The 27,939-nt window shown below is 40.1% G+C and overlaps 2 protein-coding genes and 1 long non-coding RNA gene across 3 annotated transcripts in view; 1 reads left to right on the top strand and 2 right to left on the bottom strand.

The window, feature by feature from the left end:
* Positions 1–27,939, bottom strand: part of LOC109194482 (B-cell receptor CD22) — a 477,380-nt gene that overhangs the window by 34,646 nt on the left and 414,795 nt on the right. Inside the window, exons 11-14 of the mRNA XM_025905643.1 lie at positions 12,822–12,837; positions 12,651–12,742; positions 12,209–12,271; positions 12,030–12,089 (exon numbers count right to left, since the gene is read on the bottom strand). Of these exons, the coding sequence (XP_025761428.1) occupies positions 12,030–12,089; positions 12,209–12,271; positions 12,651–12,742; positions 12,822–12,837 (231 nt within the window). The remainder of the gene's footprint in view (positions 1–12,029; positions 12,090–12,208; positions 12,272–12,650; positions 12,743–12,821; positions 12,838–27,939) is intronic.
* On the top strand, positions 595–8,417 carry LOC106098345 (uncharacterized). Its single transcript, XM_019365441.2, has 3 exons — positions 595–790; positions 985–8,105; positions 8,300–8,417. Exon 2 carries the CDS (start codon positions 1,800–1,802, stop codon positions 7,758–7,760), a length of 5,961 nt encoding a protein of 1,986 aa, XP_019220986.1. The 5' UTR covers positions 595–790; positions 985–1,799; the 3' UTR covers positions 7,761–8,105; positions 8,300–8,417.
* On the bottom strand, positions 18,051–21,156 carry LOC112846269 (uncharacterized). Its single transcript, XR_003219168.1, has 3 exons — positions 21,029–21,156; positions 20,551–20,609; positions 18,051–18,154 (listed from the first exon to the last, which is right to left on the bottom strand). It is a non-coding gene; the product is annotated as an uncharacterized LOC112846269 (long non-coding RNA).

Genomic DNA, 27,939 nt, shown 5'->3' with positions numbered 1-27,939 from the left:
AAAGGACAACAGAGCAGTGAATGCTTTAAGGTGTGGTTACTTTGTGATTGGCTAGTCCCCTCCATATGAGCATGCACCTCAGTTTCTCATTCAGTCAAAACACAAGATGATGGCCATTGTCAATATACCGTCTCGAGCTTTAGTCATAGTTAAAGCATGCAAACACTTTCTTACTAAGGTTATGATTAAGGTGTGTTGCAGTATCATCTACACACACTCACAAACATGTTGATATCCAAGTGTTTTAGATTGTTTAACAACAGGTTTGTTTCTCTTTCCCACCATTTTTCTCTTGGAAAGGTAAAAAACATTGAGATGTAACTTCACATTTAACTGTAATCAATATTTCAAGAGTTTATAATGCTTCAAGATATGAAATCTAAAAAGGCCTAAAAACTTGGGGACTCTGTGATACTGCAGAGTCCAGCAGACAGTTTGGAGTCAAACACTGACGTCATCATCACAGGTGTAGGAACCATTTCTGTAACACCAGCCAAACAGACACATTAGTATCAGTAGGTATAGATGATTTACTGGATCCTCTGTTGGTTACAAAACAGTGATTATTGTAAATGACCCAGATTATTTGTCTTATTGATATTTTTCAAACAGTTAAATCCCTGAACGAATTACACCTTATAATATAGATTAGACTCTTATTTTGAAATTCGGAACAGGCAACTTCCGGGAAGGAAGATCGTACTGCTACTGCTTGCTGCAGAAAAGGTTAATGAGAAAGTTATCGTTTCCCATCCATCTTTAAATTAGCATCTAGCTGGAAGGCGAACAGGTATGTTTGTGTATTTTACTTGTTGTTAACATTTCGGACAGTTTGTAAATTTATTACTTGATTGTTAACAAGTTTATGAGTGATCTAGCAGGCTGATGCTAGCACCTCTTGTGCCTTTTTTGTGAATTAATTAGCATGTAGGAAACGTGGTTATATCAAGTGAATGTTTATTTTGTTTTATGTCATGATTACAGCTCTTACGATGTTTCTATGGTAAAACTTGTGAATAAATGGGTTGGAATACCCCACCATGGTCCATCCGTAATGATCATTGAGTGCATCGTCTGAATAAAGTCCGGCTGGAATGCTACAGTAAGAGCTGATCCCCCGCATCATCCTGCTGCCACTCTGCACCACGAGGACGAGTCACGGAGCTGTGTTGCTATTCGTCTGGGATTGACAAGACATTTCACGGAGCAGCTCAGCGCCATTCTATGGGTCTTCTAGACAGAGACTTTATGATCATCATGCAGCTGGTTTAATGGTTTGATGTGACGGTCAGAAAAGGTATGGAACATTTCAATATAATTGACAAGGAAGGGACATTCATGCTCATCAGTGGTGGTTAAAAGGGAGAGAGAAGGACGTCAACTACTGTGGACATCTGCACTAAGGACATTGCATTAAGAAATAACAGACATGAAGTGATAACAAGTGAATTAGTCTCGTTTATTGGTATTTACCACCACCACTGTTTATTTATCATTCCTTCTACTGACTCAAAAGGGGCATTTGATTCAATTTGTAACTGTACAGTCTTAACGGTGTATTGGATTTGTGTTTAGCATAAGAGGTTTACTTCACCACATCAGTTTGCAACAGCTAGCTGGTTGCATTCATTATTTTATACATTTCTTCTCAACATTTGTGTTGGTTATCTGCTTCTGTCTCAACTTGGTTTAAGGTGCAAAGATTCTCCTCCCTTCTGTTAATGCAGCCTGTAAGTTATAGTAACCACAAGCAGCTCATTAACTAAAGCCTGCAAATTAGATAAGTAAATAACATAAACATGAAGGAAATGGAGAATCCCTCCTCACAAACAGAACTAGAGCATCAGATAGTCGACCTGCAGAATAAAATTGAAAGGCTTAAGGCATCTCTTGAAGACACATCAGAAAGTACGGAAATAGAACCTTTGGAAAAGGAAATTCAACGCAGAGAAGAAACGTTGAACAACTTGCAAGGCGAGCTTAAAGAAGGCCTCCGACGCTCCACTCGAACAAAAATCCCAACTCCAAAGGCTCTCGAAATGCAACAGGAAGAAGCAAGAAAAAGAGAAAAAAGGTTCATCTCAACATACGAAAGATGGAAGATTCGAGCCCGAGAGTCAAGAGAGCAGCTCAAGTCAGACATTAGTAAAGGCGAGCTGGCATCTTTGATGGATGCTTTGGAGAAAGAGAAAGAAACTGTGTTAAACACTTACCTTGAAATACGAAGTCACATTGCACCTTCTCCAGAATTAAGACGTCACGTTGACAGTTGTGAGGCAGTTACAGCTGACATTATGAAAGTTACCTATGAAAGAATGTCAGACCTCGATGGTGATTATGATGCAGAACAAGCACATCACCGTCTCAGGGAGCTGCTTAAGAACAGCTACGCACGCTCCATCTATGGATCCACTGCATCTAGAGTGACAAAGTCAATCCGTAGTCACAAAAGCACTACTTTAACACTCAAACAGGCGGATGCTGCAGCAGAGCTAGCTGCTAAGGAAGTTGAATTTGAAGGGTTGCTGGAAGAAGAGAGACAAAGGGAGAAGATAGAGGAACAGCAGAGAAAAATGGAAGTAGAAAAGCGCAGACTTGAACGCCTTCAAGCAGAAAAGAATTTAAGGGCTGCTCGGGCCAAACTACAGGTTTACAGCCAGGTAGCCTCACAGGAAGGCAGTCTGCATTCCTCTAATAGTTCAGTGGGAAATCATCATGTTCCCCCTGCTATCGGTCATCCAGCTCCCAACGTAACAGCATCACCACCCGACATAAACGTGCCATCCCTTGCCCAAGCCCTACAAGACAGTATGGCTCTAAATAGACTTCCAGTTCCAGAGCCGTCTGTATTTAGTGGGGACCCCATTCAGTTCATTGAGTGGAAAACTTCATTCATGTCACTTATTGACAAAAAGGCCATCTCCCCAGCAGACAAACTTTATTACTTGAGGAAGTATGTAGGCGGCCCAGCTCGTAAAACATTGGAAGGAACTTTCTATAGAAATGACAGCGACGCTTATAAGGATGCGTGGAACAAACTGGATAACAGATATGGCCAAACCTTTATCATACAGAAAGCCTTCAGAGATAAGCTCACAGATTGGCCAAAGATCCAACCTAGAGATGCAGAAGGATTAAGAGACTTCTCAGATTTCTTAAACGCATGCCAAGATGCAATGACACATGTGAAGAGCCTTGAAATACTGAACGACTGTGAAGAGAATAAGAAGCTAATCCTCAAACTACCAGAGTGGATAGCATCTCACTGGAACAGGAAGGTTACTGAAGCCTTAAAGGGCAATAAGGAATTTCCCAGTTTTAAGGACTTCGCCGCATTTATAGCGACAGAGGCAGAGATCGCTTGCAATCCGATCACCTCAGCTTATGCCCTCCGCAGCTCTGAGTTGAGCACTGCAAAACAAGGCAGCAGAGAACCTAAGAGGAACAAGGCAAGCGTTCTAAACACACAGACTGAGGCTGACACCGAGAGGCTCAAGCCAGTTAAAGGAAAAGATAAGCCTCCTTGTGCCTTCTGTCAAAATAATCAGCACAGACTACATGGATGTCCCAAGTTTATTGCTAAAACTCTGGAGGAGCGTCGAGAATTTGTCAGAGAACATAAGCTCTGCTATGGCTGCACCAAACCTGGACATAGTGCAAAAGACTGTCGACATCGACACTCATGCAACACATGCAAGGGTAAACATCCCACTTGTTTACACGATGACAACTATGTAAAGAAGGAAAGGGTCCTGCCACAGGAAACCGCTATCCTGAGCAACGCCAGCCAAACGGAGGCTGCTGCAACTTCAATGTCAGTGATTACTGGACAGCCAACTAACACATCGATGATTGTGCCTGTGTGGGTGTCAAAAGGGGATACAGGAACTGAGAAACTGGTTTACGCCCTGCTGGACACACAAAGCGACACGACATTTGTTGACCAGGAACTGAGTGATGTACTAAAGGCAGATTCCTGTCCAGTTAAGCTGAAGTTAACAACTATGATCGGACGTGACGTGATCGTGAAGAGCCAAAGAGTCTCAGGGCTTTGTGTTCGGGGTTATCGCTCTTCCCTCCTCATCAACCTTCCTCCTGCTTATACCAAGGATTGCATACCGGTAAACAGAGCCCATATCCCAACAAGCGAGACAGCTAAAAGATGGAATCATCTCTCCAAGGTCATAGAAGAGATTCCACCTCTACAGGACTGTGAGGTTGGTTTATTGATAGGCTATAACTGTGCACGAGCAATGGCACCAAGAGACGTCATAACAGGAGGAGACGATGAGCCTTACGCAATTCGTACCGACTTAGGATGGAGCATAGTTGGTGGTGCGTCGACATGCCCCGACACTTCAAGTACGGTGGGACAGTGCTTCCGAGTTGCAGTCAGGGAGCTCCCACCAGTCACCCCGGCAGATGCCATTCGCATTCTAGAGTCTGACTTTAAGGATGCTAAGGAAGACGGCAAACCAGTGTCTCAGGAGGACATCCTGTTCCTGGACAAACTCAAGAACCACATCAAAAAGAACAGTCTAGGTCACTACGAGATGCCGCTACCCTTTAAGGAGAGACCTACCTTACCTGACAACAAACAGCTTGCAGTCATGCGCCTGAGCCATCTAAAGAGGAAGCTGTTAAAGGATGAGGGGTACAAAGAACAGTATGTCAAGTTCATGGAGGAGGTCATAGAAAAGGGTGATGCAGAGGAAGTCCACGATGATGGGAAAGAGGGCGAAAAATGGTACATACCTCATCACGGTGTATTCCACGACAAGAAGCCAGGCAAACTGCGCGTGGTGTTTGACTGCTCTGCCAAGTACCAGGGAACCAGTCTGAACGATCATCTGCTCACTGGTCCTGACCTGATGAACAATCTCAACGGCGTACTCCTTCGCTTCCGGTTGCACTCCACTGCATTGATGTGCGACATAGAGAAAATGTTTCACCAATTTCATGTGAGGAAGTCGGATCAGGACTACCTACGCTTCCTTTGGTGGAAGAAAGGAGATCTCGGTGCACAACCCCAAGAATACCGTATGAGGGTGCATATCTTTGGCGCAGCCTCATCACCTGGTTGTGCGAACTACGGATTGAAGCATTTGGCTACAGAAAATAAAGACCGATACCCATTAGGCTCTCAGTTCATTCTGAGAGATTTCTACGTCGACGATGGAGTCACAAGTACAGACAGCTCAGAGAAGGCTATCAAGTTAGCAGAAGAAGCCAGAAGACTTTGTGCCCTGGGTGGTCTTAGGCTCCACAAGTTTGTGTCCAACGACAAAGCTGTCCTGGAAAGCATACCAGCGACTGAACGCGCATCAGACATTAAAGACCTCAACCTCGCCTTTGATAGCTTACCTTCAGAGAGAGCATTGGGTATCCAATGGCACGTCGAATCAGACTGCCTGAAGATCAGCACCAACCTTAAGGAACAGCCTGCAACGCGTCGAGGCATATTGTCCATTGTTGCATCCCTGTACGATCCTTTGGGTCTCATAGCCCCTTTCTTGCTCATTGGAAAGGAAGTGCTGCAGCAGATGTGCTGCCATGGAACAGGTTGGGATGACCCTCTAACCAACGAACTTCGCCCACGGTGGGAGAAATGGAAAAACGACATCAACAACTTGGAGAGGATAAATATACCCCGAAGTTACGCCCCGGCAGATTTCGGAAAGGTTATCAAACGTGAGTTACATCACTTTTCCGACGCAAGCACTACTGGCTATGGACAGTGTTCATATCTGAGGCTTAGCAATGAAGAGGGAGACATCCACTGTGCACTAGTCATGGCCAAATCTCGCGTTGCCCCAACAAAGGTTACCACGATCCCAAGATTAGAGTTGACAGCTGCAGTCATCTCTGTGAAAACCAGCAATGTTTTGAAGGAAGAACTTGGATATGCGGACATTGAAGAGCATTTTTGGACCGATTCCAAGGTTGTACTAGGGTACATCAATAACGAGGCTCGACGTTTTCACACATTCGTAGCCAACCGTATCCAGAAGATACATCTCTACACGAATCAAAGGCAATGGAGATACGTCCCTACCGACCAGAATCCTGCGGATCGTGCTTCTAGAGGTTGTTTCATCAATGAGCTAATATCATCGAACTGGTTTACCGGCCCTGCATTTCTATGGGAAAAGGGAGTTGACCTCTCAGAAGAGGTGGCTCCGGAACTGTCAGTTGGAGATCCAGAAGTTAAGGAAACACGGACTCTAAACACAGAAACTGTAGAACAAGATTCTCTTACCTATCGGCTGACAAAGTTCTCGTCCTGGACTCGCGCCATCTGTGCAGTGGCTCGCATTCTTCGAAGGATTAACAAGGATAAGTCAATCGGCCTCTCTACAGTGCATGAAAGAGAAGAAGCAGAGCGCCTCATCATCAAAGATCTGCAGAGACAAACATACTCGGAGGAAGTGCGGCTATTGAAGAAAGGTTGTCAGCTGCCACCTAATAACAAGCTACATCACCTCAACCCCTTCTTGGACAACAATGGTGTGATTAAGGTGGGAGGTCGACTCTGTGATTCAAACCTTCCTCTCTCAGTTAAACACCCTACCATCATTCCAAAGGAACATCATGTTACAAGGATGATCATAGCATACTGTCATGAAGAAGTCAAGCATCAAGGCAAGGGGATGACTCTCAGTGCAATTAGGACAAGCGGTTACTGGATACCAGGAATTGGTAGGACGGTTGCATCCTATCTTCGCCGATGTGTAGTTTGTCGGAAGCTTCGGAGACGGACAGAAGAGCAGAAAATGGCCGATCTCCCTCCAGAGCGAGTAAATCCATCTCCACCCTTTACCTACTGTGGAATGGATTGCTTTGGACCCTTCTATAGCAAGCAAGGACGTAGTGTGCGAAAACGATATGGTCTCCTTTTCACCTGCTTCTCCTCTAGAGCCATCCATATTGAAATGCTGGAGGACCTATCTACAGACTCATTCATAATTGGGCTGCGCTGCTTCATTGCTATACGTGGAGCCGTGCGCCAGATTAAATCTGACCAAGGCAGTAACTTCCTAGGAGCCAAGAATGAACTGCAGGTAGCCCTCACGGAATTAGATGGTGATAAACTGACGAACTTCCTTTCTAAGAAGCAGTGTGACTTCATCCTAAATGCTCCTGGTTCAAGTCATGTTGGTGGAGTGTGGGAGCGTCAAATTAGAACAGTCAGGAGTGTTCTCAACGCAACCCTTGGACTCTCACCTGGAAACCTACCTGATGCTTCCCTCCGAGCATTCTTCTATGAAGCAATGACGATAGTTAACAGTCGTCCTCTCACTATTGAAAACCTACATGATCCCAACAGTCTTGAGCCACTGACACCAAACCACTTACTTACCCTGAAGTCTACCATGGCCCTTCCTCCCCCCGGCAAGTTCATAAGAGAAGATATGTATGCGAGAAAGAGATGGCGCCACATACAATATTTGGCCGAGCAGTTCTGGAGCCGTTGGAGGAAAGAGTACTTGGCCAACATTGCCTTTAGACAACGCTGGCACACCCCAAAGAGAAACCTGCAGATCGGGGATATAGTCATAATGAAGGATGAAGACTTGCCCAGAAATGAATGGAGGTTGGGAAGAGTCGTAGAGACTACAATGGACAGAGATGGACTGGTTAGGAGAGTAAAGCTATGTCTAGGTGACAGGAAACTTGGCAAAAATGGTGAACGTCTCACTAAGCAGTCAGTGCTCGAACGGCCAGTTCAAAAACTAGTCTTATTGTTGGAAAATGACTAGTTCATTCCTTGCATACTATGCTTCTGTTGTTTGGTCATTATTTGTATTATGAAATCATTTGTGTTCTCTCTTCCTATGGTTATGGAGTTATGATGTTTGGAACACTAATGATTTGGTGGGAGTGTAAATGACCCAGATTATTTGTCTTATTGATATTTTTCAAACAGTTAAATCCCTGAACGAATTACACCTTATAATATAGATTAGACTCTTATTTTGAAATTCGGAACAGGCAACTTCCGGGAAGGAAGATCGTACTGCTACTGCTTGCTGCAGAAAAGGTTAATGAGAAAGTTATCGTTTCCCATCCATCTTTAAATTAGCATCTAGCTGGAAGGCGAACAGGTATGTTTGTGTATTTTACTTGTTGTTAACATTTCGGACAGTTTGTAAATTTATTACTTGATTGTTAACAAGTTTATGAGTGATCTAGCAGGCTGATGCTAGCACCTCTTGTGCCTTTTTTGTGAATTAATTAGCATGTAGGAAACGTGGTTATATCAAGTGAATGTTTATTTTGTTTTATGTCATGATTACAGCTCTTACGATGTTTCTATGGTAAAACTTGTGAATAAATGGGTTGGAATACCCCACCATGGTCCATCCGTAATGATCATTGAGTGCATCGTCTGAATAAAGTCCGGCTGGAATGCTACAATTATACTTTGGAGTTTTGTGTTATACTGTGAGGAACTGGCCTGTTTGGAAGTTGCAGTAAGAAGAAAAACATGTCTGTATATGATTTTGTGGACAGAGAGAGTGATGGATGATTTTATTTATTTCAGAGATAAATGAACATTTACAGCACGTCCATGCAGAGACTCTTAAAGACATGAGCGTGAGAAACAAGCTTTTCACCGTTTCTCTTGATGCCCACATGCTTTATTTATTCTTTAGTCCAGCATGTGTCATCACCACAATAAAGCTACTTTTAACCTGTTTTCACACATTGTCATACCTGCACATTTCCACTGTGCTGTGTTGACTTTAAAGAAGACAAACGTTAGACTTCAGGCTGAAACCACAGGCTGCATTTCCTCTTTTCTTGGAGGCCCAGACAGAAATGTTGTGGTATCAGATTTTCTGCAGATAAAAATAAACCAACAACAGTCTTTTACACACATGCAGTCATCACAGTCTGCTCAGAGGAACGTGCAACATTAGATGTCACATATACTATCATCTATTAACTAATATTACTCTGAATCATCATTAGCCCTACCCCACCCAAAACCCCCGAAACACCAGCAAAGTGAGATGCAGAAACCAAACAATTAATTTTAAATGAAAGTCAAACTTTCAGATTTAATTTATTAGGGTGAACAAAACAATTGCATAAAAATGTGGAAAAATTCAAGCATGTTTAAACACACTCCTTTCATTTCGGGGGCTCAAAAGTAATTGGACAAATTAAATAACTGGAAAATAAAATGTTCATTTCTATTTCCAACAAGCCTTTCTCTGACAGCCTCCCAGGGTTGCTGTTACTCTAATAAAAACCAACAAAAAATAAATCAAAAGCAGAAGCTGTACTGACACTAGTTTGTGTCCATGAGCCTCTCTGGTGCACTTCCTGCAGTCTTGGAGGTTCACGTGGCTTGTTGGTCCTCGCTGTGGCTGAGTGGCTGTTAGCCCGATGAGTCAGAGTTTCTCCAGTCCCAGCAGGTGGTTGCCAGATGGGAAAGGGGTGATCCTCCAGCCCAACCCTGCATTCAAGCTGATGGCTCCATCTGAAGTCCACTTGTCCCACTCAGTTGAGTTACAAACATCAACAGGAGGCAGCTGGGAGCCAGACTGCCCTGTGCCATCTCTTTGCTTTGACACAGCAAATCTTGCTTACCTGTTCATTTAGGAAGACAGACCAGCTGTTTGTCAGCTTCCACTCTGGACTTCTGGCAGACCCCTGTCTAAGTCGCGATTGTTCCACAGGGTTGTGGAGGCCATTCAGCAGGCATATGCCTCTTCTGATGTGCCCCTCCCTTTCAGAGAGTCAGCACTGTGTCACAACAATAAAAAGTTATTAATCTATTCAGTCAATAATCAATAAGAAATGTTTCATCCTTTTTAAAAATCACTTTGTCTTTAGACACAGTTACATTTACAACACACAGGGATTTCTTTTATTCTTCTGCAACATGCTGTGATGTAAATAATAGACTCTGATGTCAAAGTCTTTATCCTTTATCATGACAACTCTGGGAAATATTTAACACTCACACAAGCAGAATTAATCATTGCCAGAAATAACTAAATTGCGCCCTCTGTTGATTAATAGCTCTAAACACAACCCAGAGTTTATATTGGAGAGTTGTTTCTGTATGAGAAAGGTGGAGAATGACAAGGATCTGACTGTCTGAAGTTACACAAAGAAAAAAAAATTATATGTGGTTTTCTGGGTAGAGAGAGTGACAGATTCTCTTATGATTTGTCAATTCAAATATACATAAACATTTGCATTGACTTGATGTGATTCACAGAATACACATATTACTCAGGGACAGGGACCCAAGAAACAGTGCAACAGTATTTTTTTTTACTTTTTTTATTTTTAAAGAAAATTATTAACCTATGCCCATAAATGTGAAAGAGAGTTCTATATGTACATGCAGCTAAATTTGTCTTGGTCCAGCAATACAAACAGTCACGTGTAATAATAGTTGCTCACCTTCATTGTAAGACAAGGGTATGACTGAGAGTAAAGAGGGAAGCATCTACAGTACACGAACTGCTACTTATGCTGATGATTGATGCAGAGCTTTAGTTCTCTGTGATGTTCTGTCTCTGTGCAATCTTTCATATGAGATTTAACACATGTACAAGTTCTCTTTTCCTTTAACTGCATCCTGTGACAGCAGCACATAGAGACACATACTTCACAGTCCTCTGTGTCAGATACATGCAGACTGCTGTCATGCTCTGTATTGTTATTTGACCGCCTTGCGGTCAAATAATACTCACATCTGTTTATTTCAGGTTTCCATGACAACACCATTACAAACTGTTTAAGTGGTTTTTTTGTTAGTTTGTGGATAATCTCATACAGGAAACAAAATCAAACATAAACATAAAATATTCAAATGTAAAAAGATTTTATTTCTACCTTCTAACTACAGAAGCATAAAATAATCAGAAACACAAAAATATACATGAAATACATTCAAATGTATTCACTGCCTATCATATATTTCTTATTTATATAATGTACGAGATCTTTAGACAAACACAGTTAAAGTATTTGTTGGTCCCATATCAGTATTTACTTGTGAAACACTGCAAACACTGACTTTAAGTTGTGCTGTCAGATACTAAAGATCACATATTTCACACTTTGTTCTCACTGCTGTTGGAACATGTTAGATACATTCAAGGTTTATTATAAAATCTTTAATAAAAAACTGAATATAAAGAGCACGAATACCTCCTAGGACCTGGCGTCCACATATGTGGACATCACATTTTGGGTTGTCTAGACTATACTAAATTTTGCTCTAACAGGGCCTGATATCCACTTACAAAGACATTATACTGCCACTGCTCTATCGAAATTTAAAACAAATGTGGATCTCATTGTATTGTTATCGTCATTGTATTTCTTTGTTTTGATATTCATCAGGTCCCAATCAGCCCAAATAGCAAAGAGAAATTAAAAATGCCATGAAAGAGTTCGGGTCTTAGGAGGTTAAAGAGGAATACACCTGCATTTGTTTTATACAATAAAAGAGTACTATGTCTATATGATGTTAATATTTAATATTGTAACTGCACATAAAGCTGAGCATGTCTGATATTTGGGGAGCAGAGGAGCAAGAGTGGCTTCATAAAAAGCTCCTTCTTGGCTTTGCTGCTACAGCTCTCCTCACTGACCTGTAAGACAAGCACAAAAAGACAAAGTGATTTCCAACATGTAAAGATATTATGAGCTGAAGACATTTAATAATGTGAAGAATAAATCAGCCTGCATGGCAGCAGAATTACTGAGAGAGTAAAAACATAAGAGAAAACTATTTAGTTTGGGGACATATAGATGGACAATACCATACTGTACAATATCAATATCATTCTGTATATGAAGCAGACAAACTTACACTAAACTCTGAACGGCCCTCGATGTGTATAAGATTCAACTCTGCTGATGTGTAGTGGTCGTATGTAGTAGCTAAGCTTGGTCAGTGAATAACTAAACTCCATGTTGACCTATAATTACCTGCAATATAATGATGTGATGACACATTCAAGTACAAACACTGAATGAGACTGTTGTGACTGTACCTGCAGCTCCCGTCTTCACCTCAGAGTAAACAGCACTCTGCTCTGGTTTATGATGCTTCCCTGTTAAGATGATCAGATAAATGAAAATCAGATCAGATAAATTAAAAATAATTATTACATTTTAAACACTTTAAAAACTTCCCAGGCTTTTTTCTACACTGAGTGTTTTGTGTACTCACTCTTCTTTCCAAAGTTATGAAGTGTAATAAGAGAGTATGTGACGTCTTGGGGTTCATCTGCACCTGAAATGTAAAAATGTTTGTAATTACATCACATTTAATTTCATTAGTTGTGTTTAAGTCAAATCCAGGACTATCAGATATTTTCAGAGCATGAACCCATCATGATGTTACTGTTTGTGTTGTTCTGATATGAAACAATAACATTTGTGGATTCTTTCAGTCGAGTTAAAGATACAATCAGGTTGTAAAATCCTGTTTGTTTCTGATCTTTTGTGCATGTAGTCAGTTGGTTATTTGGATGTTTGTCCAGCTGGATTTTGATAAATGTTCTTTGAAAAACTGCTGAGCACAAACTGAACCTAAGAAATGTTCCTGTTAATGGAGACTGAATGAAAAGTCAATATTAATAATGATAATAAAGATCGGTTTAAGTGCTGACCAGGATGAAGAGAGTTGTATTCATGAGTTTCATTCTGGTTGACTCCATGATTTGTGGAGGAGCCCGGACTGTGACTCTCAGACTGGATCCACCTAAAACATGAAATAAACACAATAAACTCAAAAGTAACTGATGTTTGTTTAAAATAATAATAAAAAGTATTTTACCAACCTGGTGAAGCAGGAATCTGTGAAAGAGACAAATGTTATTACACATGTTTGTCATGTAAATTGTTCCATTTTTATTTTGTGTCATGAGATCAGAATACACGATTACATGTGAATAATTAAAGTGTTTAGTAAATAAACTCTGTAATACAGCATGAAAAGAAGAGGCTCTTACACTTGGACTGTCTGCAGCGATACAACAAGAGCAGGAGAATAATAATGAGAGAGACTCCACAAACCAGTCCAACAATCAACCACACAGGAGATGAAGAGCTGTCAGCTCCTGACACAGTTACAACAAACAATAATTAATTATTAATAAACATATATTATATTTGATATTTCATAACATAATTTTATAAAAGATCCAGTTCTTCTATTTTCATCGACTAGAAAGCACATTGAGTGTTTAAATGATTTGACTCCCCACAATGAACACAAAATGCTGACTTCAGTAAATCTGCAAACTTTACAAACTTTTACTATATAAATATGTCAAACATGTCAAATCTTAATATAAAGAAACAAAAACTGATGTTTACATTGAGATTTTCTGTTTCCTGTCAGAAACTGTCAGCATGACTCTGCTCTGTGGTTTGATGTTGTGACTCCTGTTCTACACTACTTGCAGTGTTACTTGTAGAATTGCTGCAGAACTAATTGTGAATTTATGTTGATTTGGAGATTTGCTGAAAGTGGTTGTTTCACATTCATAATCCCACCTAGTCTCCCCTCCTTGGATCACATTCCTGACACTGATTCTCTGGACTCCACATTTTACATGACTATTCATGTTCAACCATTTCCAATAAGAACATTATTACAATGCCAAAGAGGTTACCATGAGATATAATGCTGTTTGGCCTTCATAGTAATCCTCAATCATCAATCTATTCAACATTGTTGCTGAATCCAAACTCACCAGTTGTGTTAATGTGAACTTCTTGGCTGTCCTCTGTGTAGTAAACTGGGTTTCCTCTTCCTCCTCTGCACCTGTAGAGTCCTTCCTGTGAGACACTGATTTGTCCATTTGAGTGGAAAACTGCATCTTGTGTGGTCAGGGCTTCAGAGGATTTCTCATCTCTGTACCAGTAGTATTTCCATCCAGATAATGATGATGTGTTCACAGAGCAGGTCAGTGTCACATTGCCCCCTACTGGTATGATTGTTGTTACTGCTGTCAGTGTGGCCCTGGGTTTCTCTGCTGTTATGAAAGACAAGGAAAGAAAATATAAACCTGATCCATTATAAAGATATAAAAAGCTACATTTTGAAAAAGGTTTTAATTTCATTCAAATTCCAACAAAGTAAGAGCTGCAGTAATTCAGGTTGTATTAATAAACACAGTATAATTTTTTGTCTAATCTCTTCTACTTGTTGCTTTTCTTGTGCAATTCTTCTTCTGACGAAGTTGTATTTTTGTATTGTCCTACTCAGTTGTATATAGTATTTGTATTTCTATTTTATTCCATTTTATTTTATTTTATTGCATTCCAGTGTTTTCTAATTTCTGCTACATAACTTTGCACTTTTGCTGTAACAAAACAAATTTCCCACCTGTGGGACTAATAAAGGTCATCTTATCTTATCTTATCTTATCTTATCTTATCTTACCTTTTCCTCAGTCGTGGTTTCTTAGCAGCTGTTTGACCATAAAGGCCTGATTCACACAGTCTCCTCTGAACAGTTGATGTAGAGACGTGTCTGCTACTGGAACTCTGTGTGACATTTATCTGGGCTCTAATCTGAGGTGCTGTTAACTTGTGATTTCTGAGGCTGGTGACTCGGATGAATTTATCCTCAGCAGCAGAGGTGACTCTTGGTCTTCCTTTCCTGGGGCGGTCCTCATGTGAGGCAGTTTGATGGTTTTTGTGACTGCACTTGGGGACACGTTCAAAGTTTTGAATGTGGCAGTTTTCCAGACTGACTGACCTTCAGCTCTTAAAGTAATGATGGACTGTTGTTTCTCTTTACTAAGCTGATTGGTTCTTGCCATAATAAGAATTCAAACAGTTGTCAAATAGATCTATCAGCTGTGTACCAAACTGACTTCTGCACAACAGAACTGATGGTCCCAACCCCGTTAAGAAGACAAGAATTTCCACAAATGAACCCTGACAAGGCACAGCTGTGAAGTGAAAACCATTTCAGGTAGTGATGGTGTGATGAAGCCCCGTGAATGTGTCGAATCTTTCCGGCCAATTACTTCATTAAACGGCAGATCACACAAAGCCCCGTTTAAAAGCTCATTTGGAAGTACTGACATCTGCTGGTCATTTGATGTAAAGCAGCCCTGCTGTGACACGTGAGCTACATACCAGTGGATATATAAACGTAAAGATGTGTCACTTACAAAATACCTACATAAGGCCCGAGATAATATAAATATAGAAACATACAAAAACACAAACCCCTAACTAAACACCCTGAGATTGATTTAACTCTTATGTTATTATTTGTCAATAAAAAAATAAATAAATAAATGAATAACTGCTCGAACTGCATAATAAGGTAGTGACGTCATTTCAGAGAAATGGGCCTCATCTATCTTTGGTCACGTGATATTCTAAAGCATGATACAGGCCTCCACACGGGCTTCATTTGGACACGTCCCCTGTACTTGACACAGCCCTCAGGGCTTCAGTGTCAGACGTAACATCACTAATTTCAGGTGATACCGCATGAAGCTCATTGAGAGAAGGTCAAGGATTTGCAGCACTGTCAGCTAATTATGATTTTTTGTCTTTGCTACATATTTCATATTTCCATCCATCAGAGCTCTGCAGAGCAGGTCAGTGTCACACTGCCCCCTACTGGTATGATTGTTGTTCCTGCTGTCAGTGTGGCCCAGGGTTTATCTGCTTTATACAAGGAAAGAAAATATACACCTGATCAGTTATAAAGGTAAAACAAAATTCCTACATTTTAAAATACGTTTTCATTTGATTCAAATTCCCACAAAGTAAAATTTAAAAAATTCTTAATTATTATTGTATTTCTCTGTAAGGTGATGATGTTTCTGTTATCTAAACCTGAAACTAGGCAGATCCCTCTGAACCCATCATTGTGTTTCCTTCAACAGTGAACTGCATTAGTTTACATTCAGTGTGACTTCTTCAGGCCAGAGATTGGACAAACATTTATACTGTGATTATTTAGAGATCTACAACCTGAATTACTGCAGCTCTGTCACCATGTTGAGACAGAAATCAGGAAAATTTTAAATTGTCTTAAAGTTTATGAAGCTTTTGATGTTTCTTCTTCTCCTTATTTAAAATTAATTTAATCCACAGTTATTATTGTTATACATTAAAATCCACACATGTAATAATAATAATAAATTATACTCTGTGAGTATTGTAGTACTATGTATACTGTGAGAAACATAACCAGTAAAATACAGTAGTCCTTGTTAAAGTTTCAAGTTTCAATAACAACGTTAATTAAAGTACTCAGAATTCAGATCAGTATTTCAACAGAAAACATTACTGAGGACTTACCTGATACAGTTATAGAGACAGTATTACTGATCTTTGTATTATATGATCCCTTCATGTGTCCAAAGCACTGATATTCATCATTGTCACCTGTAGATGTAATTTGTAATGTGTGGTCATTGTTGAGCCTGTAGGAGAGAAATTCTCGACTGTCCTTGGTGATTTTGTAATACCAGTCAGTGTCTTTTCCTTCTTTCATGTCACATTTAAAAGTAACAAACTCTCCGATGAAAAAACTGGACCAGCTGGGTTCAATAGTTAGCACAGCATCTAGAATCCAACACAATCACAAAGTTAACAATCTGAAACACAATCTGTGACAGTATGATCATAAACTGTTCATATATTGAATAATAAATACATATAAGATAGATAGATAGATAGATAGATAGAATTTTATTTTGAACATGCAAATATAATTGAAATAACAACAGAAAAAAACCCCAAAAAAACAAAACTTAAAAATCATGAAGTTTCATGTATATATCTGTCTACAGAATGCGTGTGCTCGAAAAGGAGTAGGATGAAGTTTACACTTTTCTTGTTCCTACCCCCTTATTTCAAATTTCATTGCTTGATCATATATGGTTAACTATGTACAAGTCTAACACATTGAACATACACAAATAAAACCATTTTTAACACGTAAACCAGAACAACAACAAACTACATTTTTACATAAACTAATCACCCTGTCTATAACACCCGCTTAATCTCTGAGCTTAAACAAACACCTTAATGAACACGTAAGGTTGGGTTACTCAGACCTTGATCTATAAAACAAATGAGGACACAATGAGACAACTCAGTCACTGAGAGGAAGATTTCACATATTCATGCAATTTATTATTTTTGAACAATTGTGTGAATTTTTGTATTGATATACTTGTCTTGATTTCATCTGTACAGGTGTTCCACACACTAACTCCTCTGACTGTAATGCTCTGATATTTTACATTTGTCCTCACTACTGGCTTGCTGAACATAAGGGTTCCTCTCAGGTCATGAGTATTTGGTCTTATTTGGAACAAGTTCTGAATGTTGTGGGGCAAAGATTTATTTGCTGCTTTGTACATTGTTTGCGCAGTTCTAAGGTCAACCAAATCTTTAAATTTGAGAATATTTAATTAATTAATTTGATGGTTCTCTTGAAGTAGCTTTATTTATTATCCTTATTGCTCTTTTTTGCAGAATGTATGGATGAGTGTGTGTCTTATACGTGTTTCCCCACACTTCCACACAGTATGTCATGTACGGCAGTATAATAGAACAATAGAGAGTATATAATGATGTTTGATTTATGAGATCATTGACCTTATAGAGAATTGCGAGAGACTTCGATATTTTGCCTTTGATATGAGTAATGTGGGGAATCCAGGATAGTTTGTGATGTATTATCACACCAAGGAATTTTATTTCAAATTTTTATTTCATAAAACACAAGTGAATTGTAATTACGATTTATGCAGTATTTTGAGATGAATTTTACCAAATAAACTAAAAGAAAGAAGTAAAAAAGGTGAAAACTGTTCAGTTACCTTGGCCGTGTCCAGTGCAGAGGAGCGTACAGAGCACTATAATAAAGACAGGAACTTCAGATATTTTCAAACTAAAGACACTGAAATGGTAAAAATGACTGATGCTCTGTTCTTCTTACTAAAACATGTTTATGGATCAGTATGAATCAAACAATAGAAGTCAGTGATGTACTCACAGAATAGGCCCAGCTTACAGAGCAAAGTGGCTCCCATCCTCACATCCAGCAGTGACACGTCTGAAAACTTCGACAACTTTCTGTAAAGAGAGAGAGTGAAGCAGCAGCACAGCAGATACCAAAGAGCTGTGAAGGAAACAAAGAGTTTTTATATTTCTTCTCTCTGCTTCCTTCCTTTTACACAGAAATAACAACTTAACAAGGTCTGACCATGTTCATCAGATTTTTATGAAAAGGCCTGTAACACACAGACTAAACTGACCAATAACAGACAGACAGTAAGTTTTAATAATAATAATGTCTTATTGACCTCCGTGGGTAAATTCCACTGCCTTTACTCAGTGAAGTAGTGGGTAGCCACCAATCTAGCACCCAGGGGGCAGTGTGTAGGGATGGTACCTTGCTCAGGGGTACCTCAGGGTAGCCGTTCAGTGGATTTGAATCCTTGACCTTGCGATCATAAAGCCACCACTCTACCTACTGCCTCAGCAATTGCATATATGTGAGCTGACTGAGCGGCTAAAGAGGAAATGAGGAGATCACAAGTCCAAGACTTGTTTTAAATGTGAAGAACATTTATTTTATTTGACATGTTAAATACTCTTTGTCATAAACCATCAGTATTATCAAACATTTGTCTTCTCACATATAAAGACACATTATTTACAATTTTTCAAAAACACTTATAATTTTAATAAATATTTACAAACCTCTAAGCACACAAACATATGAATAAAATACAATAAATATCAATAAATAATCTAAACACTAAAACCAGACTCCCTCTGCATGCAGACACTGCTGGAACTAATTAAAAGTGTTTTTCTACCCCCTGAAAATTAATTTTAACACACTGGGAGATTAAAATGAGTTAAAAACTTAATCGAAGTCTTAGAGAAACAGACATTTTGTTTTCTTTGTTCCTCGTTATGCTTGTTATGTTTTTTAGAAACTTTATAATTGTTCATAACTGCCCTCACAAACATCCATGACAACTAAAACCACTCTTATAATGATGTTTTTAATGCATATGGCAACTGTACTTTTTGAAATACATAATTCAGATGGGTTCAAACTGTTGTGGATGATATATGAAGAAAAGTGGTTAACATTAAAGAATATAATGATGTTTTTCCTTCCTATCATAGATATAATTATCAAGTACATTCCTGCTGCTTTGTGAAATGCCACATGTTTTTGATGAGACACTAAAAGCTGCAGTAAAAAATACAGCCAGGTATTTCTTTACACTTATCCAGCAGCACAAAATTCAAGTGTTTGAACTGTGCAGTAAATACATTTCCATCAAGCATGAAAAACTAACCTGTCTGTACCCGTCTCTCACCTAAAGACAGCTGGAAGAGGGCTGTGCTGCCTTATAAGCAGCTATAATTGTTATTAGAACATTCACAGACATATAATTGTTATTGTTGTATTAATAGAGAATGACATTGTTTTTTAGCATCCTGTAACCATGCAGTGGGCCAGTTGCTAAGGTTCATGGGAAATGCTGCTGAAATCAAACAGAGTCTCAGTTTCTGTCATGGTCCTGGGTCATTTTGGCCCAGCGGTTTAAGTTTCCTTTGCATTTTGTTTTTGTTTTTTTTCCATTATGTTAAGGATTATTCTAGGTTTCCTACGTTATTCTGTTCAGTATTCCCCCTGTGTTGTTGCCTTTTGTGTCTCCCCTGGGGTGTGTGCGTTTATATGGTTGTGTGAGTTCTTGTGCCATCTTGTTTTCCCCAGCGTGTCATGTCTGCCTCTCTCTCTTGTGCTCCTCGTTCTCTCTCCCTCTCCAGTCTACTTCTCTGTGTACTTCCTGTTTTACTTTGATAGTCTCCGTCTGTGTCCGTAATGTTGTGTTTGCTCTTCCCCTGTCTCATTATTATCATCATTCGTGTCAGCTGTGTTCCCTGTGTGCTCCTACGTTTTCAGTGTATTTGTGTCAGAGTCTCCCTCAGTTCTGTATCGTGTGGTCCCTCATGCTGTGTGTTCCCAGCGTTTCCTCGTTTGCATTATTTCTTAGAGCTACCCAGTCTAGTTTAGGTTTGTATTTCCTTGTGTCCGCAAATAAAGCTGTGTTTTCTTTGAGTTCACGTTTCTGCCTCTGTGAAGTCTGCATTTGGGTCCTCTTCTCCTGCCTGTATGCAGTTTGTGCTCCAACATTCAGATGGTAGGGTCAGAATTTGGCATAACCATCATGAAAGCATGGATCCATCCTGACTTGTATCAGGATTTAGGCTGGTCGATACTCTTTCACACAGAACACACACCAAGAATATGTGATCAACCAAATCCAATAAATTTCACATTGATCTGCAAACAAACTAAAGTGATTTCCATGTTTCCTTTATTAGGCTGTGGGACAGTAACCTTTAAGGTTTAAATGGATCCAGTTTAAAGTTTAGAGCGCACCTCAGAAAGCAGCACTGGGGGCACACTAATAATTTATGGTAGCACATGAGTGCTCTAGCAATATTATACATATTTTATAAATAGGAAGAAAAGAAGAAAAATCTCACCTTGAGTATTTGTTTAGGAGAATGTACTGAGCACTAAAGTAAAGATCATGAAGTTCAAACTGAAAGAAAATAATAATAATATGATGATGATGATGATTCCAGGCATTTTGGAAAGGTGAATGTGCAAAATACGTTTCTGTGCACATAAACTAATTTCGGCACTTTTAAAAATGTAAGGAAACAACAAAAACACTTTTTTAGAATTTTGAATAGTTTAAAAAAATAATAATGCAGGAACTTTTTAACATTAACAATGAATCAAGTGCAAAAAGCCGCGGTGTATCCAACAAAATGCTCCACACTAAAGTGAGCCAAGACACCAACCAACATTTTGCCTTAAAAATCATGAATAAATTGCAAATATTCTCAGTTTAAACTCTCAGTTAAACAATTGAAACCAGTGATACACTGTAATTCTAACAAATATTAAATACTTTATTGATCAGTGCCATTCAAACAATATCAGAAATGTACTTACAGAAAAACCCCGTCATGCAGAGCAAAGTGTCCCCCATCCTCACTGCACTCTGATCCACTCTAATGTGATGCAGATGATCACAAAGTGTTTTGTATGAATAATAAATGCAGAAATAGAAGCTGCACTTAAACCAGATAAGATCAGTTTTTTCTCTGACTTTTTTTTTCTGTCTATCACCTCTCTGTGCTTCCTTCACTTTTACACCTACCTCAAACAGTTCCTGTAGCTTTGGCCACAGCAGTTTTTTCGACGTGTTTACATTTCCCGTCCATGGCAAACATATATAGGTTTCTTTCACATGTTGTGTTTCAGCTGTCTTTCTCTATAATAGACAAATGTGTTCTTTTGCTTCAGTCAGTAAACCAGGTCATAGTTTTTGCCTTTTTCTTCTTTGAAAATTCTCACATCATTTGTGAAACAATATTAAGCTGCAATGTTCCTCTTCTGTCAGGTCTCTGGAAACTTGGAGTTATCTTATAATCCAGTGTTTTGGTATATCCACAGATATTCGTGGTACCATCTATAAATCTTGTAAAAAAAATAAATAAATAAATAAAAACACAGCTTCACCCACTACTTCATCTTGATGGCTCCCTGCACCTCAGGCTTCAACCTTTTGGTTCGTGGATTACCATCACGAGAGGCACCAACCACGTTGCAGCCACAGTTTAGTGCAGCAGTGCTGATGCAGATCATAAGTTGTTGGAACCCATTGTCCCCAGTCTCCCTATCAAAACCCTATGCTATCAAAACTGTGCTGGAGGGGAGAATTGAAGACCTTGCCCCCAGCACACCCTCGTTGCACAGTTTGGTGTATTAGGCCTGTCTAGCATCCTTTCCCACCATCTGATCCAACTCACCATCAGGTGGTGATCAGCTGACAGCTGAGCTTCTCTCTTTATTGATCACCATTACAGAGAAATTCAATGACAGAACACCACTCAGGTTCAGATCAGGCAATTCATTCCTTCCAATCGTGCTTCTCCAGGTCACACTGTCATTTCCCAAGTGAGTGTTGAAGTCTCCAAGTAGGACTCGCCATCCGGGGCACCCTCCAGCCCTGCACACAAAGAATACTGGGTACTCTGAATTTCCTTTCGGCGCAGTCAGGATCAATTTCCCAATCCAAAGATACAGGGAAACAAGCCTCTCATTCACTGGGAGAAACCAAAACACAGAGGGACCAGTCTGGGGCATCATTGAGCATTTACAGCATGTCAATGCAGAGACTTTTGAGGGCAGCTGCTTTTCAACCCGGGAAACAAGCTTTTCACAGTTTCTCTTGATGCCCACACAGTTTTTTTCTGTAGTCCACCATGTATCATCATGACAACAGTTTTTGATCTTTTTTCACTGAATGTTATGCATGCTTATGTATCAGTGATAATTATTACTCTTATTTCGGTACAGATAAATCATATAAAAATGTGCCATCCACGCAGAGATCAAAGTGAAACTTCCACTGTGCTTTTTGCATCTTTTGTCAGCTCTGTTGTTTGCTGCACGCTCCTCTATGCTCTTTTTAACAGACCACTTTTGGCTGAAACCACAAGCAGCATTTCCTGTTTCTCTGTAGCCTGGCTCGAAACCATGATGTTTTTTTAGTTGATTAAAAATAAGCCTGTGGCAGAATCGATCGTAATCTACACTTTTACCCACATGTAGGCACTGGAGCCTGCTCAGAAGAACAAAGACATTATTCTGTATATCCATGTTTCCAGGTTGATCTTTTAATACTGCTTGAAATTGCTTCTCATCTGTAGTTTTTTGTAGATCTGAATATACACTATTTTGGTTTCATTGTTTAAAAAGTTTTGCATTACACTCATTTTGGATCCCTCACTATAACGTGGTTCACCTTTCACTGTATTTGTTTGTGCAATTTTGCATGCTTTTTTTTCCTTTTTCTTACAGCGCATTGTGTTCTGCATCCTGATTGGCTGTAGACCATCGTCAATCAATCTCCTCCGTGCCGTGTCTCCTATCCAGTACAGAATGCATTCAGCTTGTCAAATTTGCATAAATCTTTGATCACCAGGGGCCCGTTCTTCGTACCTCGCTAAGTAAGTTAGCCGGATTTGAATGTTGACGATTTCGCGTGATCTTGGATCATTCGGTTCTCCGAAGCTCATCTGGGACTTGCTGTCATAGCAACAGATCCGTAAGCGTAAACCTGCTCGGGAGCAGGTTTACTTTATGTAAACAGGATTAGATCGCGGCCACTCAGGTATGTCCGCTGCAGTTATATGAAAGTAAGAGCGATATTTCGCCACTGTTTTACCATAAATAAATATTATCAATGTAACTAAAGATAATGCAGCATTTGATTCTTTTATTGATTTCATACAGATACATACAGGTCATTTCCGAAAAAAAGGGAAATGTACTATTAATCATTCTATTACATGTAGTAGATCATGTCAGATGTAATTCATATTTTAGAGTAGTAATAGTAAATTACTACGTGCAATCAAGATGAGACCACGACTATAAAAGCGAAGGTGGATTTGGGAAGTCTGTCGCAGCCATGTCCTGTCCGTTTGTACGCGAGCAAGGAAGGTGCAAGATTGATAAGGAGAGTTTACAGAATTTAGCGTATATTGCGGGATAGACAGGATCCTTTAGCTCAGCGCGACGGTGTGCTCATAGAGAGATATCGATTCTCCCGTGAGGGTATTATTTTCTCTCTCTCTCTCTCTCTCTCTCTCTCTCTCTATACATATATATATATATATATATATATGTATATATATGTATACATATATATATATATATATATATATATATATATATATATACTTACTGTACTGTATATACTTACTCCCGATTTACTGTGCATGCTTCAGTCACCCCTTGCATGGGAACAGGTAAAAGTGATGGAGTGTTATGTCAAACTACACACAAAAAACCCACAATGTCAATAAATGTCACAGTACAAAAAGGGGTGTGACGAGGGGGTGCAGGACCACCACCTGTCTTTATTTGCTCTGCCCTTTTCTTGGTTGCTGTTATAAACAAACAAACAGATTATTCCAGGGTCTCTTGTCATAGACTAAAAGCAATATAAGTGATAAATATTACCATTCTGTGGAATATTCTTATATTTCACTTTTACTTTTTCCCATGTTCTAGTGGGTCCTGTTGTGGCTCTAATGTGAAAGAGGATATGATGTAATATAATATAATGTGGAATAAAATAATATCACATGACATAATGTAATATCATGGATCACTTACGAGTTTAATTTGTCAGCAACTTTCTGCCAGCCCTCTCTCCTTGCTTTTGCAGCCTTTGCAGTGTTCCCCTGCGTTTTAATTAAACTCTGAAACTCCTGAAATCCCTCAATCAAGAGTTCTTGGTCTGCTGCCGTGAAATACTGCGCGCGCTCCTTCGACATCTTCGCCGACCAATCACAGGGTTGCCGATCAATGTTTCTACTATCGATGCGTAGCCCCTTTTAAGCCACCCAGTGATCTCAGATTACTTCATCCAGCTATACTAATCGTCAACAACAGGTGTGTTCGGAGAACCGGATTAGCGAGCTCACGGTTAGCGCGATGATTTGATCTTGGATGTGTCATTTGATCTTGGATGTAGTAAGCGAGGTACGAAGAACAGGCCCCAGGACTAACGGCCGTCTTCCTCTGCTTGTTGTCCATCACTATTATGTCCAGTTGGTTAGCCATCACCATTCTGTCCATCTGTATCTGGAAGTCCCACAGGATCTTAGCTCGGTCATTCTCAATCACCCTAGGTGTTATGGTGTGCGGTGGCAAAAGTGTGGAGTTGTCAGGTCTGAGCTAAACAGTGGACCTAAAAGCAGGGGCCCGTTCTTCGTACCTCGCTTACTACATCCAAGATCAAATGACACATCCAAGATCAAATCATCGCGCTAACTTTGAGCTCGCTAATCCGGTTCTCCGAACACACCTGTTGTTGACGATTAGTATAGCTGGATGAAGTAATCTGAGATCACTGGGTGGCTTAAAAGGGGCTACGCATCGATAGTAGAAACACTGATCGGCAACCCTTTGATTGGTCGGCGAAGATGTCGAAGGAGCGCGCTCAGTATTTGACGGCAGCAGAGCAAGAACTCTTGATTGAGGGATATCAGGAGTTTCAGAGTTTAATCAAAACGCAGGGGAACACTGCAAAGGCTGCAAAAGCAAGGAGAGAGGGCTGGCAGAAAGTTGCTGACAAATTAAACTCGTAAGTGATCCATGATATTACATTATATCATGTGATATTATATTATACCACATTATATTATATTACATCATATCCTCTTTCACATTAGAGCCACAACAGGACCCACTAGAACATGGGAACAAGTAAAAGTGAAATATAAGAATATTCTACAAAATGGTAATATTTATCACTTATATTGCTTTTAGTCTCTTGAAAAGAGACCCTGCAATAATCTGTTTGTTTGTTTATAACAGCAACCAAGAAAAGGGCAGAGCAAATAAAGACAGGTGGTGGTCCTGCACCCCCTCGTCACACCCCGGCAGAGGAGCTGGCCCTAGGGTTGAATGCCACCAGACCCATTGTGGAGGGCATCCCTGGGGGCAGCTCTTCCTTAGACCAGCAGCCGGGGTGCAGTAGCAGCAGCACCTTCATAACTGGTAAATGAGCTCATAATTCTATTTGTACAATGTAAAATATTTGGTTGTTGCCTTAATTAAAATGCTTTTTGTACTGTGACATTTATTGACATTGTGTGTTTTTTTGTGTGTAGTTTCACATAACACTCCATCACTTTTACCTGTTCCTGAAACGTGCCACTCGCAAAGAAACGCAAGGCAATGCACACAGTTTGTGCAGTTGTTAATGCCCGACTACGGTGAGTGGAACTCTTAACATATAGGGATCCAACAAGTTGGTTAAGTAAATAATACCCTAACGGGAAGATCGATATCTCTCTATGAGCACACTGTCGCGCTGAGCTAAAGGATCCTGTCTATCCCGCAATATACGCTGAATTCTGAGAACTCTCCTTATCAATCTTGCACCTTCGGCAATTGCTCGCGTACAAACGGACAGGACATGGCTGCGACAGACTTCCCAAATCCACCTTCGCTTTTATAGCCGTGGTCTCTCATCTTGATTACACGAAGTAATTTTTATTACTACTCTAAAATATGAATTACATCTGGAATAATCAAATACATGTAATAGAATGCTTAATAGTACATTTCCCTTTTTTTAGGAAATGACCTGTATGTATCTGTATGAAATCAATAAAAGAATCAAATGCTGCATTATCTTTAGTTACATTGATAATATTTATTTATGGAAAAACAGTGGCGAAATATCGCTGTTGCTTTCATATAAATGAAGCGGACATACCTGAGTGGCCGCGATCTAATCCTGTTTACATAAAGTAAGCCTGCTCCCGAGCAGGTTTACGCTTACGGATCTGTTGCTATGACAGCAAGTCCCGGATGGGCTTCGGAGAACCGAACGATCCAAGATCACGCGAAATCGTCAACAATCAAATCCGGCTAACTTACTTAGCGAGGTACGAAGAACGGGCCCCCGGACTCTTCCAAACAAAAACAATGCTGATTTATTTACAGTGGTAACAGTAAACAACAGTGGTGACAAAACAATGTTGACAATCCTTGCACCATTGGCTCAGCCACACAATAAAGTAGAGAGGCTCCTGAGGAAGGCAATGAGCTACAGCTGGCGATGGGTGATGAGCCACAGGTGTGCCTGGCTTCAGTGCGGAGACTCCCCTCGGCCTGACAGCAGAGCATGCTTAAAACACACATGGGCAGGACAACCTGAAAAGCCTGCCAGCCCAAGAAAAAAAAAGAAAAGAAAAAAAAACACATGAACCCTGGGTCCCCATGGCACTAGGCGCCGTCTCTCATTTTGACCTCAGGATTTCCAGGTCATACTCAGCACAGATGTTTCTGTACACTATGTTGGCCTCTTGTGTATAGCAATGCATAAACAAGTGGCAAGTGCCATCCAAATGCCCTACTAGCAGGCAGGGCATTTGGATGCTGTTATGTGCTGGATTTTCCCAGGGAAAACAGCCTGCACCTGAGGTCCTCTCCTGGTATGCCAGACCCCAGCCTCTATGGATCTTGTGCTGAGAGCTTTATCCTGTGCTGCCATCATTAGTGCCTCTGTGCTGTCTTTCAGTCCAACTTTGTCCAGCCACTGGTAGGACTTCTGGATGTCTGCGAGGTAATGTGATGTGTAATGTAATGTGAGGTAATGTGTTCTGTTGTGGCCACTTTCCTGATGTACTCATGGATATTTGTTGTCTCATCCTGGACAGTGGTTCTGACACTCATGAGTCCTCTGCCTCCTTCTTTTCATTTAGCTTATAGTTTCAGGGTGTTGGACTTGGGGTGAAACTCTCCATACATGGTCAAGAGCTTCCTTGACTTGATGTCAGTGGTTTCTGTCTTCTCCTTGCGCAGCTTATTATCCCAACAGGGTATCTGATCACCAGCAGGGCATAGGTTTTGATTGTCCTTGTTCTTTCCATTCAGCTGACTCTGCAGGACTTGTCTTACTCTCTTCAGGTATTTGGTACTTGTGGCTTTCGTAGCGGCCTCTCCGTGATTCCCATTGGCCTGTGGAATTTCTAGCTACTTGTAGTTGTCTGCAATGTTGCCTGCAATCCTCTCAGTTCTGACTATATTCTTTCTCTTTATGACCTTCTGACTACACTTCTCCAGTCCAAATGACATTCTGATCTAGATGCTGTAGATCCTGGTGGTGTAGATCAGTGATGTGATTTCTCATTCAGAACTTTATGCTTTCAGAAATGATCTAAAAAAGGTTTTCACACATCAAAGAAGTTTGTCCTCTAATGTATACCTAATCCTCTCCATGTGCAATAAAGCAGTCAGTTCTGCTAGCCACATTTTGAATTGAGGCACAGTGT

Source organism: Oreochromis niloticus, linkage group LG3, assembly GCF_001858045.2.
Source record: "Oreochromis niloticus isolate F11D_XX linkage group LG3, O_niloticus_UMD_NMBU, whole genome shotgun sequence".
In the NCBI taxonomy this organism is placed as follows: domain Eukaryota; kingdom Metazoa; phylum Chordata; class Actinopteri; order Cichliformes; family Cichlidae; genus Oreochromis; species Oreochromis niloticus.
This window is presented reverse-complemented; position numbering and strand designations above follow the sequence as displayed.

What these genes read in the sequence shown, in the direction of transcription:
- LOC106098345 (XM_019365441.2), top strand. Translation starts at nt 1,800, where the DNA reads ATGAAGGAAATGGAGAATCCCTCCTCACAAACAGAACTAGAGCATCAG.